At 49.3% G+C, this 15,804-nt stretch overlaps 1 protein-coding gene across 9 annotated transcripts in view; it reads left to right on the top strand.

Moving 5' to 3' along the window:
• The window catches only part of ATP11A (ATPase phospholipid transporting 11A), a 125,867-nt gene that overhangs the window by 61,409 nt on the left and 48,654 nt on the right, over positions 1-15,804 (top strand). For all 9 annotated transcript variants that reach the window (XR_014256150.1, XR_014256151.1, XM_082434972.1 and 6 more), the window contains exons 2-6: positions 5-127; positions 7,502-7,591; positions 8,365-8,445; positions 11,946-12,053; positions 15,016-15,144. Coding sequence is in view for 7 of the 9 variants with exons in the window: in XM_082434972.1 (XP_082291098.1) it covers positions 5-127; positions 7,502-7,591; positions 8,365-8,445; positions 11,946-12,053; positions 15,016-15,144 (531 nt within the window). In the remaining 2 variants the exon portion in view is untranslated. The remainder of the gene's footprint in view (positions 1-4; positions 128-7,501; positions 7,592-8,364; positions 8,446-11,945; positions 12,054-15,015; positions 15,145-15,804) is intronic.

Below are 15,804 nucleotides of genomic sequence, written 5' to 3'. Positions count from 1 at the left end.
GCAGTGCGCTGGGGAGGAGGAATGCGTGGACAGCCGGACCGTGTACGTGGGCCACCGCGAGCCGCCACCGGGCGCTGAGGCCTACATCCCGCAGAGGTGCCCGGACAACAGGATCGTCTCCTCCAAGGTAAGCGGCAGCCTGCGACCTCCCCGCACGGCCCTCGGCGCGTGGGCCCTTCCTGGCCCGGCCGCCTCCCGCCTTGAACAGCTGGGCTGCACGCTCAGCGCCCCTCCGGTTGCCCCTGAACACTGTTAAGACTTGACAAGACGTCACAGCACGTTCTCTTCACGTCCCTCTTACCTGTGTCACGTCTAAGGATCACATTTGACGTCTAGGACGTCCAGATCCCGCCGGCACCACGTATTAGCTGTCTGGCCGCGTGCCCCTCTCGAGCCACCCCAGGCCAGGGTCTCCTGCTGCAAAGCGGAGACGATGCAGGTGCCCCGGTGCCGCCAGCTTGCGAACACGCACGCTGGACGCGTGTCAGAGGCCGTCAGTCAGGAGCAGTGACGCAAAGAGGAGGACGCGTGCGTGTCACTGTTTACGGGGGGCGTGACCCTCTCTTGGCCCGGAGGTGGGGTTGCAGGACCGTCTTCACACCTCGGAGTGACCGGTAGCTGGGTCTTGAGAATGGGGTCGCTGACTCTGGAAAACAGTAAACGGTGGCTTTGCAGGCTACAGAGAACATTCCACATGCCTGGGTGTCCTGGACACTCAGACCCACGTCACAGACCCACCTAATTCACACGTCAGTGTGCTGTGTGTCGAGATACCTGCGGTGGACCCGCTTAATTCTTTCATGAGTTATCAAGAGTGTCCCGTGCTTGTTACGAATACTTGACAACAGAGAAGGTTTTCTAAAGCAGTTTTTTTTTTAATTTATTTTTTTAGTAGAAGTACAGTTGATTTGCAATGTTGTGTTAATTTCTGCTGTACGGCAAAGTGGCTCAGTTACACATATATATACATTCTTTTTATACTCTTCTCCATTATGGTTTATCCTGGGGTATTGAATATAGTTCCCTGTGCTCAACTCTAGGACCTTGTTGTTCATCCATTCTATATGTAATAGCTTGCATCTACTAACCCCAAACTCCCACTCCATCCCTCCCCCATCCCCCTTCCCCTTGGCAACCACACGTCTGTTCTCTGTGTCTGTGAATCCGTTTCTGTTTCATAGATAGGTTCATTTGTGTAAGGCAGTTTTCTTAATGGAATTATTTTATTTTAAAACTGCAATGTAAAATAATAACTTTAATCTCCAGAAATACAGTATGGGTAAGTCAGTTGCTCATAAACAAAATCAGAGCCAAACAAACGTCGTCCGTGGTTGTCTAGACGTGATCAATGAAAGGAGAAATAAACAGGAGGACCTCATATCCAGAAATAGGTCTTTCCAGTAGTGACATTTATAAGTTAGACAGTCTCGAATAGAGCTCACCGAAGATGCACTCTGCCAACCACGAGTGCCCCCAAAGGAACAAAACCTCAAACGTATTTCTTAGAAATCTGCTCGTGTGCAGTGCAGACGCATCGAGGAATGGGGAAGTGCACTGAAAACACTCAGATGTTGTGCACGTGTGAACTTGCGGGGACAGGCGTCGAGTCCCCACGCTGCCCCGCGTCTAACCTGGGCAGGACGTTTGACAAAGCCACCTCGGCCGCTGAGTCACATCCCGCACAGCTGGCTTCTCCCCCAGGGGCGAAGCTTGGGCCCTGCTGTCCCAGCCCCGGTTCCTCCCGGGGACCTGGAAGGTTCTGTGCAGCCGCCCGAAGGAAACTTCAGAGACTCAGGGATCGGAGCAGCAAAGCCCTTCTTGACGCGTTCGGTGGACCGCAGCCCGAGGCTGCGGGGCGCTGTGTTTGTTACGAAGCCCCGTCCACGCTCTGGGGGAGGTAATCGAGAGCAGTGATTCCGAGATCCCATTTATGACCCCTTGCTATGATTCAGGTTTCGAGCCAGTTTATCATTTTCAGGTTTTCCCTTCTAATATTCCCACAGCCAGTGGCCAGCAAGACGTTGAGGGGCCCCGTGTCACCTCCCGGGGTCTGCTCAGCACCGCCTTTCTCTCCTGCCTTGCCTGCGGTGGCTTCTTCCTGTGTGCCCCGAGGCTCCTTGGGTTCTGACAGAGGAAACCCACCCCCGGGGCGAGGGCGCTGGAAGGATGGGTTTCGATACACGTGCAGGTCCTGGGCGCCTTTTCAAAAGTGTTTTCTTTTTAGGAAGGTTCCTTCACCCCAGGAAGATGTGGAGCAGGACCTAACGGAGTTAAGTCAGCGTCTGCCCCAGGAGGCAGATCAGGCTGTCACACGGTGGTGAGGGGGGGGGGGTTGGTCAGCATCTGCCCCAGGAGGCAGATCAGGCTGTCACACGGGAGGGGGGGGGTTTGGTCAGCATCTGCCCCAGGAGGCAGATCAGGCTGTCACACAGGAGGGGGGCCGGGGGGGGGGTTTGGTCAGCGTCTGCCCCAGGAGGCAGATCAGGCTGTCACACGGGGCGGGGGGTGGTTTGGTCAGCGTCTGCTCCAGGAGGCAGATCAGACTGTCACACGGGGGGGGGGGGGGTTTGGTCAGCGTCTGCCCCAGGAGGCAGATCAGGCTGTCACACGGGAGGGGGGGTTTGGTCAGCATCTGCCCCAGGAGCCAGATCAGGCTGTCACACGGTGGGAGGGGGGTGTTGGTGAAAAGTCAACAAGTCTCACTCTGAGGAGAGAGAGGGCTTGCAGGATTAGTGGCTTAAAGTCAGTTCCAGGTAGGTGATGGTGTGTGATTTCAAGAACAGTTACAGACAAAGTAACCTCGGTTGCTAATTGATCTCAGTACAGAGGAGATCCTCAGACGAGGACCTAGAATCCAAGTCAGTAGCAGGGAGGACAGGCCGTGGCTTTAGACCAGACAACGTGAACATCTGGACACACGATCATTTTCATTTAAAAACAGCTCAGGATGTGGAAAATACAACTTAATTTGTAAAGCGTGAGTTTACAGACAGGTTTGGAGAATATGTTTGTGGTGATGTATATATGTTTTCTTGGGAAGAGAACATTCGTTTCTACCTTAAAAGATTGTCAACAAAGATTTCGTAAGTGCGCAGATGCACTTTAGTAATAAGTTTTATGACTTATTACTTACGGAGTAGTAATACTACTACTAGCAGTGAAGTTGTAAGTTTGATTTTATTAAATCCAAGGTTGTGAAAGCATTTAGCACGTGAAAAGTTACACGAGGGGCGAAAATGCTCATCTGGCCTGATCCGAAGAAGTGCTGTTATAGGTGATCAGTGAGTTCTGTTTCCTTTTTGGGCAGAACCTGGTAGAAATGACCCCAGCACAACCCCTTGGCTTCTGACCTCACGCCGAGCCCCCCAACCCAGGGCCTGCTCGAGCACCAGATCCCGGACTCGGGACAATGGGACTTCATCAAGTTACAAAATTGTACCTTTGGGCACAAAACGCATGTGGCTCCCATCTCTGCCCTCAGGATTCTGTGGAATTAAATGTTCAGCTCAGGCTGTGCTGTCCCTCCGCCCTGTACAGAAAGCTGAACTACTTGTGACCTTCCGGGTCGCCTTCCCTGGAGATCAGTGACCGTGCCCGGTGCGTTTTTAGGGCGCCCTGTGCACACCTGTGCGGGATTCCCCCTCCAGGCACACAATAGCCGCAGCCTCAGCGGTTTCCTGGTGCTCTGGTTTCACTCTCCGGGGCTGGCGAAGCAGGGTGGCGCCAGGCTGTCCTTGTCTCCCCGTCTCCATGTGACTAAAGGTCGACCAGGCGGGACGGCTTCTCTGCGTCTGAGCCGCCCTCCCAGTGAGTACAGGACACAGGTGACTCTCACGGAAGGAAGAGAGTGGCCGAAACCAGCTCAGCGCTGACGACACACGACCCCCAGGGCAGATGCACACTTTGGGTGTGAAGTCTTTCGTGGTGTGAAAGAAACGCAAGGCTAGTAATTGTCCTGTGGAATCAGTACTCCTCAAGTTGTCTGATGGGAAAGAGATGCTCCGCCGACCTCAGACTCCTCAGCTCCCTCATAGCAAAAAAAAACCCCCTTTGTTCCATGCTTGTGGCTCAATAGCAAGGATTCCAGTATTAAGTTCTATTCTACTGATCACAGGACTTGAGGGATGTAGGTCAGAGTGTTGCATTGTACATTGTAATACAAAGTATTACATTATATTCTGGCCCAAGTGTCTAAGCAAATATTTGGATCTTTACAATTTAGCAGAGATCAAAAATGTACAATTGGGGGACTTCCCTGGTGGCACAGTGGATAAGACTCCGTGCTCCCAATGCAGGGGGCCTGGGTTCGATCCCTGGTCAGGGAACTAGATCCCACGTGCATGCTGCAACTAAAGATTCGCACGCCGCAACTAAAGATTCGCATGCCACAACTAAGGAGCCAGGCAAGCCGCAACTAAGGCGCCCGCATGCCACAACTAAGACCTGATCCAACCACATAAATAAGTAAATAAATAACTTTTTTTTTTTAAATGTGGTAATGGAATATTTTTTAAATGTACAATTGGCACACCATTATCCAACTGCCCACTCTTACATGTGTAATAAAATGCTCGTTTTATTTTATTTTATCCATACAATACTGATATATCAGTGCAGTCATGAATGTTTCAACTATCTCATTGGGTTTTCACTTTTCTTACCATACATCATCAGGGATTTTGACCGTATTACTAATAATCAGCAGTAATAACTTACGACAGTCATTTATTCTGTAAAATACGGAGATCACAAAACATAATGTCTAAGCTGCAGCATGGGCCTCCTGCACCTGATAGGAATAAAGTCATCATTTAAGTGGTTTTAAATTCCAGATCTGTACTGGTTCCCTGGTAGACTAGGATTTAGGAAACTGAAAGGGTGTCCTGAAATAGTAGCATTAAAATAGAATAAGACCAGATATTCACGTAGCGTGCTAGGGTTAATAAAAACTGATCTGCACGTTTGGTAGGATTGTAGAAGATGACGTTCTATAATAAATATATGGAGCTTTCTAATATGGAAACTTGCAAAAACATAGGAAAATAAAGAGAATAGGGTAACCAATGTCTATGCACTTACCATCCACTGTCTGCCGTTATCAACACATGGCCCAGTGTGTTCATCTGTGCCTTCGTTTTCTTCCTCGAGATCATTTTGAAGCAACTCCTAAACAATATATAATTTCCATCTATAAATATTGCGGCAGATAGAAGATGGGATTTTAAGTAGGAACTTTTTCCATTAATGGGACTTTGCTGCTGAGTAGTGGGTTATAGGTATTTGGGGAGGTGTTTTGATTAACTACTGGGTAGTGAGTTTGTGAGCCTGGGTGCTGAGAGACAGGGTGGGTTTCATGGGCTGGGGTCTTAAAGACAATTCCATTTTGGGATCAGTATCTCGTAGAAATGAGCATACGAAGAATGAAAGATCATTCTAGGTTGGTTACAGAACCACAAAAATGAGACATAAATGCCGTGATGACATAACTTATATTTCTTTTAATAACTCCTTTTGAAAGTTAGTGAAAAGTAACTGAATTTCATTATGACCCGCTTAAGAGAAAATATATCTCTCTCAAACATTTAAGAAGATTGATTTGTTTGTGCTTCTTCTCAAGTTGTAGAATTTCATCGTCTCAGTCATTTTTGAGACCAGTTTGAGCCAGAACTTCGATCTTCATTACATCCCTTTAAGGCACATGCTGTTCTTAATACTCATTTTATAAACAAGAAGGGTAGAACTCAGTCATTAAATTAAATAGTTTGCTCTTACCCAATCTTTAAATATCAGGACCAGGGTTTAATATGGGGTCTGACTCCGAAGTCCGTGTTTTTTGTGGTGTGGTAAAGAGAAATATTTTGAGAATTCCATGGAGTAGTTAAATGTCCTGACGTAGCAGGAGCAAGTTAAAGATTCAGATCATGGTTTTGGGGGTGTGTTTGTTTATTTTAAGGAAGAAAGTGCCTGTACTTTTACTGGCTGTCAGGGTTGGGGTTTTTTGTTTGTTTTTGTTTGTTTCTCTGGTTGAGAAACAGAGGTAAAGAAGATCTAGCAGTGTGTTCTGTCCTCTCAATTTCTGTGGCTACATTTCAGTCTCAGACCTGCCTTTTGGTTCTCCACTTGGGTGTACTCCAGTGAAGAAAACCTAGTGTGCATTTGACAAAATCCAACACCCAATCGTGATAAAAACTCTTGGAACGGAGAAGAATTTCCTCAACAGCTACCAAAAAAACAAACAAACAAACAAAAAACCCATAGCTAAAACCATTCTTAATAGTGAAAAACTAGATGCTTGCACCCAAAGATTGAGAACAAGGCAAAGAGGCCCTTCTCACCATTCTTATTCAACGTCTTACTAGAAGTCGTAGCTAATACAGTAAGAGAAGGAAAGGGAATAAAAGATAAACAGAGTGGGAAGGAAGAAATAAAACTGTCTTTGTTTACAAGTGACATGATTGTCTATATAGAAAACCCAAAGAATTAACAGAACCTCTTGGAATTTATAAGCTATCATAGCAAGATTGCAGGATGCAAAAGTCAATTGCATCCCTATATGCCAGCAGCAAACAAGTGGAATTTGAAATTTAAAACACAGCATGATGATCAAGAACCTGTGTTTGAGATCCTGGCATTAAAGGAGCTCTTGGGATGAGTTTGGTAACCAGCGTCAAGATCCTCGGTGCCAACTCCATCCCCTGATGGGAGCTGACCAAGGTGCTTGCGGGTCTAGATGCAGAGAGATAACCAAAGTGCTTACTGGTCCAGATGATAGAGATGGCGGGCGGAGCAGGCTCTCCCCCTTCAGGGGACAATCTTCATTAAAAGGCAAAACTGTCAAATGGAATTTTAAAAACAGTGTCCAAGCTCAGTGTTTACTGTAGGTTATGACACATGGGACATTGTTGTTTTCAACACAAAGGTTAGGGAAGGTCTCCTTCGGAGGCAAAAACGAGACATTTGGCGAGTAAGTGGCCTGACTACCCTCCCTGTGTCCCTCTCCAGCCCCCTAGGTAAGGGGGAGGGGCTGGCACACCTCCACAGTGCAGGAACCTAGCCAAACTGGGTCAAGACCACCTGAAAATTGTGACTTCTGTTTTACTTTCTGTCCCCTCCTAGCCATGCTGTAACAAAACAGAGAGCTTACCAAAAATTAGTCAAAGAAAAATGCTAACCTTGTGTGTTTTGAGTTAACAATCAGAGGTTTATATTTTACGAGAGACATTTTAATAGTAAAACTATTCTTAATCTACTTTGCCTTGCCTTGAATTATTGGAATTAGGTAGTTGACATATGCTGCTTTTGGAGCACATGTTCTGTGTTAGCAGTTGTTTTTACAGTCAACAAGTTGATAAAAAGACTACAAACACTCTCAATTTTGTTTTGTATCTAAAACTAGACATTTTGTACTTTGAAATTCAGGACTGCTTATCATGTGGTAGAGTAATACTACACAATGTAAAATGTGATCAAAATGACCCCTTTCTGTTTTTCTTTTATACAGTACACATTTTGGAACTTCATACCCAAGAACTTATTTGAACAATTCAGAAGAATAGCCAACTTTTATTTTCTTATCATATTTCTGGTACAGGTAAGTCTGGTCATCTTTTTCTGTCACCTCAAATGTAAATATAAATAAGTGGCATTTATTCTCAGCTGATTGGTTCACTCATCAGAAGGAGTAAGGACTTGGTGCCCCTTTATCTGCAGATACTTCACTTGTTTTCTTCAAGGACAAGCGTGTTGGTTCAGAGAGACCTGTTCACTAAAACATAGGTGTGAGCCCTGTGCATGTGAACTGGTCCTGGCCACTTTCCATCCTCATTCTCCAGTACTGATGGGAGAGCGGGGTCTTCCTAATCTTTAGTGGGGATTCTCCTAAAAAAAAAACATTAAGAGAAAGAGAGTTAAAAATAGAGTGGAAACCACAGTGAGGTATGGATTAGGGAACAGATCAGATGTGCTTTAAGAACAGCAAGCTAACTGGTCTCAATCATACAAAATACCATTGAAGGAGTTTTAAAATTTCCCCGACAGTAGTTTATGCAAATAATGTAATTAAAGTGTGGCACCAGAAGCAGAGGGGTAAATTGAAGTAAAACGTGCACTGGAGTCAGCTGGTGTCTTTGCCACGGCTGACGTGGCTTCCTAAGCACATCCCGTAATTAAGGAGAACTGCCCTCAGTTTTATAGTAAAAATTCATATCTAATTTACCTCCGGTGGTGGGAGGAAGTGGGGTAACAGTAAAGCGAGTTAAAATGAGTCAAAGCAAACGTTGGGAGGTGTTCCAGGGCCAACCCGTCCGTCTAAAGCCCCTAAGAAGTGTTTCTGAAAATGACTCAACCGTTCTCTTCTCCTTGCAGCTGATCATCGATACGCCCACGAGTCCAGTGACGAGTGGCCTCCCGCTGTTCTTCGTCATCACTGTCACAGCTATCAAGCAGGTGAGCTTTACAGGCAGAAGGGAGAAAGGTCCTACAGAATCTCTGGTACAGGACATCGCCTTTCAGCCAAAGCAAGGTTCCCTGCTTTGTTTCAGCTGGTTCGTAGGAAACTTAGCTAACTTCTAGAAATTCACTTTTGTGACTGGTTTAGATAGAGTCTTGAGTTGAGAGATACTTGAGTTAAAAGAAGAGAGACTGTGTAATTTAGTGCTCGTCTGTCGCCCTGAGAGTTTGAAGAGGACACGGTCGATCTCACGTGGAATCACGTGCCCGGAGACGGCACCTGCGTTGCTTCGCCCGCTGTGTCCCTGGCCGCCTGAACCCCGAGGACCTGCTCGTGCACAGGGTCTGGGATGTGGCTCCGTGAGCAGAGCCGCCCGGCGACTCCTGACTCGCTCAGTGTGGACTGTGCTGTTCTTCGCCGTCCTGATAGATAAAGCCGGTGACTAACAGGACGGACAGTTCGTCTCTTAGTCCCACCATCCGTTCAGCCAGTTTAACGCTCAACCGTCACCTCTGTTTAGTTCCAGAAAATGCCCGACATCTTGAAAGAAACCCCCGTACCCATGAGCATCGCTCCCCATCCCCCTCCCCAGCTCCTGGCAGCCACCGGTCCACTTCCTGTTGCTCTAATTTGCCTATTCGGGACATTTCATGTTAACAGAATCATACAGTAGTGATCTTTTGTGTCTGGCTTATTTCGCCGAGCATGTTTTCAGGGTTTATCCACGTTGCAGCACGTGTCAGTGCTTCATTCACAGATGAATAATATTCCATCATGTGGATAGACCACATTTTGTTTATCCGTCATCCACTGACGGACATCTGGGGTGCTTCTACGTTTTTTTTAAAATGTGTCTTTATTTATTTATTTACTTACTTCTCGCCACGTGGCGTGGCTTGTGGAATCTTAGTTCCCCGACCAGGGGTCGAACCCAGAGAAAGCGCAGAGTCCTAACCCCTGGACCGCCAGGGAATTCCCGGGATGCTTCTACTTTTTGTCTATTATGGAGAACACCGTTACGAACATTCACATATAAGCTTTGTACGGACATAGGTTTTCATTTCTCCTGGGTACCTACAAAGGAATAGAGTTGCTCTAATGTTGTAAAGAACTGCCGAAGTATTTTCCAAAGTGACTGCCCCATTTTACATTCCAACCAGCCGTGTGTGAGGTTTCAGTTCCTCCACATTCCTGCTAAGGCTTGTCGCCCATCTTTTTTATTACACTTCTCCTAGCGGGTGTGGCGTGGCATCCCACTGTGGCTTTGGTTTTACATTTCCTTGGTAACTAATGATGCTGAGCATCTTTCATGAGCTCATTGGCCTTTTGTAAATCTTCTTTAGAGAAATAGCTTCAAGTCATTGGCGTGTTTTTAAATTGGGTTGTCTTTTTATCCATGAGTCGTGAAAATTCTTTATATGTTGTAGATACAAGTCCCTTATCTGCTGCAAACTTTTTTTTTAATGATTTATTTATTTACTTATTTATTTGTTTTGGCTGCGCCGGGTCTTAGTTGCAGCATGCGGGATCTTTTAGTTGCGGCATGCAAGCTCTTCGTTGCGGCATGCATGCGGGATCTAGTTCCCCAACTAGGGCTGGAACCCTACCCCCCTGCACTGGGAGCGCAGAGTCTTACCCACTGGACCACCAGGGAAGTAAGTCCCTGCTGCAAACTTTTGAACACGATAACATTTGCATTTGAAATAATTTACAGAAAGACAGCATCGAGTTAAATTCTTGATGGTCACATCGTTGCTGACAAAGCCATGCTTTCTGTGTTAGTTTCTAAATAAAAAATTTAAAAACTGAACACACATGTCACATGAGACATGGTACAAGTGACGGTGGGTGACAGTGGGAATGAGGTGACGCATGGCGGAGTGATTGACTCCAGACCAAGAAAACATGAAGAATGGAGTCTCAAGGTGACCTCTGTGAGTGTAAGGGCGGGGCCAGCTGCTCTCCCAGCTTGTCTTCAGCGTGAACGTCTGGACTGGTCTGTATTTAATACAGAACCGCGTTTAAGGATTCCTTTGTGATAATTTGGGATTTACTTTCCACTCACCAGTCATCTGGAAACACAGATCTGAGCAACGATATGATTTTACTACATACCCATGAAATTGGCTTTTAAATGTAAAAGTCTGAAGAGCAGATGGGATTAAGATGTGGTCAAACAGGCATCCACACACACTGATGGGAACGTGTCGGGACCGTCTTGGGGAACAGTTTGGAATATCTGGCGAAGCTGAGGACGTGATACAGGGACCCACAGATGGAGCCTGGTCTAGGCACTTAGCACATACTGTGTGAGCATCTTAGAACAGACCAGTCACCAGGGGTCTGGTGACCCCGGGCCTGATCTTAGAGGGTTCTGCCCACCCCGGGCCTGATCTTAGAGGGTTCTGCCCTGAGACAGTGATGCAGGCAGAGCCGAAAGAGCACCGAGCCAGCCCCAAGAGCGTCCTGACCACGGCGAGGGGCCTCTGGATACAGCCGGTGTCCCTGTCCCTGAGTGTGTGCCCTTGAACTCCCCGCCCTGTGGCCACGGAGTGAGGGCAGTGGTAGCAGCTCCTGGTGGGTGAGACCAGCCCATGGGCACAGAAAGCACCTGCCCGCCACCTCGGCCAGGACACGGTGCCAGGCAGGTGGGAGCACTGCCCTCCGCAGCCCGGGTCCATCCTGGCTCGACCCTCAGACGTCGGCCAGCAGACCCGAAGGGCCTGAGGAGAGGACGAAGGAGGTCCCTTGTCAGAGCTGTGACCTTCCAGGACCACCCGTCCCCAAGCTCACCTCCAGCCCTGCCAGCCCCCCGCTGCCCTCCTGACCGAGCCCTGCCTCCCCGCCTTCCTCCTCAGCCCCCTCCTCCCTCTGCATGCAAAGCCCCTCCCACGGAGCCCACCGCCTGGCCAGCTCCCATGCTCCCGCCCTCCTCTGGGTGCTGAGCAGCATGTGGCGACATTGGCACCTCTGCGTGACCCTTGCCGCGCTCACCTGGGTGGGCACAGCCCCTTGGTGCCGCCTGCCCACCTGCCTGCGGCCCTCACCCCTCCCTCGGCCGCTCCTGAGACCCAGGGGGCTCGAGCGGCTCTCGGCCCCCCAGGGACCCCAGGCATAGCCCAGCCGACCCGAGGACGAGGACGGCCGTCCGCCCGCGTGGGTCCCAACGGGAGCCTTTGGAGCCGCGTCGGGTGGGGCGGAGTCGGGTTGGTCCTGTCCTTGCGGGCCGGAGGCCACGGCACAGGGCAGCCGGGACGCGGAGCCGGAAGGGGTCGGTTCAGGACGCGTGTCCCTGTGCAGGACGCGCCAGGACTTGCCTGGGTAGGGGCTGGGTGCGAGGGAAGGGAGCACGAAAGGTGACGTGGCTTCGTGCATGGAGGTGACGGGAGCCCAGGGACGCGGCTCTCGCCTGCTCGTGTCCACACGCACTTGACCGTGGCCACGGCTGCGCCCGCCAAGTCCAGGAGGGGCTCACGGCGTCTCTCCCCCACCGCAGGGCTACGAGGACTGGCTGCGCCACAAAGCCGACAGCGCCGTGAACCAGTGCCCCGTGCACTTCGTCCAGCACGGCAGGCTGGTGCGGAAGCAGAGCCGGAAGCTCAGGGTGAGTCCCCGCCGACCCCAGGCGGCCCCCAGACGGCCGCAAACCTGTTACAATGAGAAGACAGCGTCACGGGGCTGTTCTCTTTGGCCAAACCTTCGTCTGAAACTGTTTCATTTATTGGATGTAGGCCCACCCTCTTCCCCAAGTACTGCTCACTTTGGGCAAGCTCCTACCACTATCTTTGTTTAACTTCTTACTTCTATGTATTTATTTTTAAAGCTTTAATCGACTTTATTTTTAGAGCAGGTTTAGGGTCACAGCAAATTGAGTGGAAGGTCCAAAGCCTCCCCGTGTCTCCCCCGCCCCCGGTCCCCCGTGCACAGCCTCTGGGCCATCAGGCTCCCCCCAGGCCTGTTGTCTGAAGCGTATGACATGATAGTAACCAGTCAAGACAGGGAAAGCTCTAAACACCTGTAGAAAAATCATTTTACGGTAAGGCAAAATCATATTAGTATGATCAACTCTACTAGTTGGAGATTTATGAAAATGGGGACAGAAACCTCCCTGAAAGCTGCATTTTAATTTCTTTTTTTGTTCCAATATATTATTGGTGTAATAATGCATCATTATGTTTAAATTCATATTTAAATTATTTAAGTGGATTATTTTCAGGCCTACGCTCGCCATTCAGAAGCGCTCACATGTGTACAGGTGATAAGTATGATTTTTACGGTTTGTCCCCGAGTCATGTCTCGCTGTGAGCCTGGGGATGGAGCCTGGCCAGCCTCTTCCGGCCTCTCCTTGGGTTTGTCCTCGTCCTCCCCCTAGTCGCCGCCCCCCTCCCCTGCAGCCCCACCATCCCTCTGTCCGCCCCGGGGCTGCTTTCCTGGCCAGAAGTCGTGGCAGGGCCATTAGGAAGCTGCTGTGGGAGAGAGTCGCCAGCCCTCGTGCACAGGGACAGAAAGGTGGGCCTCCGCGTCCTTGAACGCGAGCCTCTGCTTCCAGGCACATCCCCAAGCCCTGGGAGGGGCAGCGGGTCAGCCTGGGGGTCAGTGGGTATCTCGGGCGTAGGACAGGGTTCAGGATGCCGGGACGCTCCTGTTTCAGGTGTCATCAGCATGTGGTCCGTCTTCGTTAACCTCATGATAGTTGTTATATGTGTTCTATGTTGGATGTATTTCTAAGTTTTTAAACCACGTTTTCTTTGTTTTATAAATTTCACCGTCCAGGTGTTTCAGTAATTCCCCTCCGTTAGCCTAGGTTGGCGATATTTTCCTCGTGGTCAAGGAGTCAGGAGGTGAGGAGCTGGGAGGAGAGCCTCTCAGTGTGGGAACGGCAGTGGGGACCCCCACGTGTATGTTAACAGGCCCCTTCGGACCCTAGGCTCCAAAGACCGTTTCCTTTAACAGCTATATTTCCTTTGCAAAGTCTTCTATACTTTTAATAAACATCTCTTCAGAAACAGACCTAAACAGTACCTATCAGCAGAAAATTGAATTTTTAATGTATCGATCTCCTATGAGGAATGTCTGCTCTATATCCAGCCTGTTTTACCCGAGAGGATTTTAATGGAGTCTGTGAGACAAGGAAGGAAGCAAAGGCCGCTTGTGGCTAGTAGAAAAGAAACCTTCAATTTGTCCACCTCCAGGATTTGTCCTTGCGTGGATGGCGTCATACAGTCTGTAACTTTCATGCAGCTGAATTCCCTTGGGACTCACCCAGGTTGGGCATCTGGGCGCCTTCCTTTCGTTGCAGAGTCTGGGGAGGGGGTGGGGGTGGCCCAGGTGAAGGATGTTGATGTCTCTCCAGTTTGGGGCCGTTCAAATAAAGCTGTTGTGAACATTTGGGTACAGGTTTTTGTATGTGTATAGTTTCCGTTTCTCTGGCGTCAAAACTCAAGAGTTCAGTTGCTGGGTCGTCATGAAATAACGGTAAAAGGAACAGCCAAACCATTTCCCAGAGTGTCTGCACTGTTGTACCGGCAACGTGTGAGAGGCCCGTTTCTCAGCATCCCCGGCAGCGCTTGGTGTTCTCGCTGTTTCTTCTCTCAGTCATTCTGATTCTCGGTGCGGTTTAAGTGTGTGTTTCCCTAGAGGCTGGTAAACATCTTACCATGTGCTTATCTGCCATTGGGACATCTTCTTCATGAAACATGTATTCATGGCCTTTACCCATTTCCTCCTAGGATTATTGAGGGTTTTTACTGTTGAACGTTGAGAGTTCATATATTCTAGAATCTGGTCCTCTGTCAGAAATACCTTAATGGGGTATTTCGCAAAGCAGAAGTTGTTCATTTTGATGAAGTCCAATTTACTGATCTCTCCTTTTATGGATGCTGCCTTTCCTGTCAAGGTTAAGAACTCTTTGCCAAGCCCTGGAGCCCAAAGGTCTTCTCCTGTTTTTTCTTCCTGAAAGTTGTATAGTTTTATGTTTTAGATTTAACTTCCTGATCCATTTTGTGTTACTTTCTACGTCAGGTGTGCGGTTTAGGTGAAAGGCCCTTTTTTGCCCAGGTCTGACCAAGTGCTCCTCTGTTGGGAAGGCTGTCCCTCCTCCATCGAGTGGCTTTCGTACCTTTGTCCGAAGTCAGTTAAGCGTATTTTCGTGGGTCTGTTTCTGGGCTCTCTGCTGCGTCGCGACGGTCTGTGCCGGTCTTCTGCGGGGGCCACTCGGGACCACCCAGCCCTGATCACTGCGGCTTGTCACAGCCTTCGTGCCCGCAGGGTGACTGCCCACCTCATCTGCCTGGTTGCAGTACAAATGCTGCAAATATTTCTATCATTGCAAAATAGAATATTGCAATATACTCTGTCCTATTGCACCGTGAAGCATCCCAGGTCTAAGGCTGGGGCACTGACCTCACAGGTCTTTCCTGGGTTTGGGCCAAATGTCCGGGAAGCGATCTTTCTCAGTCATATTAGCACCCACACGCCTTCCTGCAGGTAACACCGTGATGGTACCTGTGGGAGCCGCCGCCCAGAGCCCGGTTTTCGGCTCACAGTGCTGTCTGTCTGTCCTGCAGGTCGGGGACATCGTCATGGTCAAGGAGGACGAGACCTTCCCCTGTGACCTGATCTTCCTATCCAGCAGCCGCGTGGACGGGACCTGCCACGTGACCACCGCCAGCCTGGACGGAGAGTCCAGCCACAAGGTAACGTGCCTGTTGTTTGTGCCCCGTCGGGACCTCCCCATCCACCCCCAGCTGTGCTCTTGTGGCCAGAAGCTACACCGGGCATGAGGTTCTGTGTTCAGGGAGAAGCCAGGGACTGTTTCCTCTCGTTTGCTTCTCCCTGTTTCCCACTTTCTTCCTTCCATCCTCAGCCCCGCTAACGACCAGCCTCTCAGGTTAACAGAAGCAACTCCATGTTCCTTATTTAGCTGTGTCGTTTAGCGGCGGTACCCAGTTAAGGATGGAAGGAAGAGATTGTTGGAATTTTGAAGTTTTCATTTTACTGGTCAAAGTTAGTGACTTGACTGGACTGGAATTGTGTGAAAAGTGAGTCGTGAGTCTAGATTTTGCCTGACTGTTACATCAGTGAGTGTCTTTTTTTTTTTTTTTTTATTATATTTATTTTTGGTTGCACTGGGTCTTTTGTTGCTGCGCGCGGGCTTTCTCTAGTTGCGGCGAGCGGGGGCTACTCTTTGTCGTGGTGCACGGGCTTCTCATTGTGGTGGCTTCTCTTGTTGCAGAGCACGGGCTCTAGGCGCGCGGGCTTCAGTAGTTGTGGCGCACAGGCTTAGTTGCTCTGCAGCATGTGGGATCTTGCCGGACCAGGGCTCTAACCCGTGTCCCCTGCATTGGCAGGCGGAT

The sequence above is a fragment of the Balaenoptera physalus genome, assembly GCF_965194825.1.
Source record: "Balaenoptera physalus genome assembly, chromosome: 18".
Classification (NCBI taxonomy): domain Eukaryota; kingdom Metazoa; phylum Chordata; class Mammalia; order Artiodactyla; family Balaenopteridae; genus Balaenoptera; species Balaenoptera physalus.
This window is presented reverse-complemented; position numbering and strand designations above follow the sequence as displayed.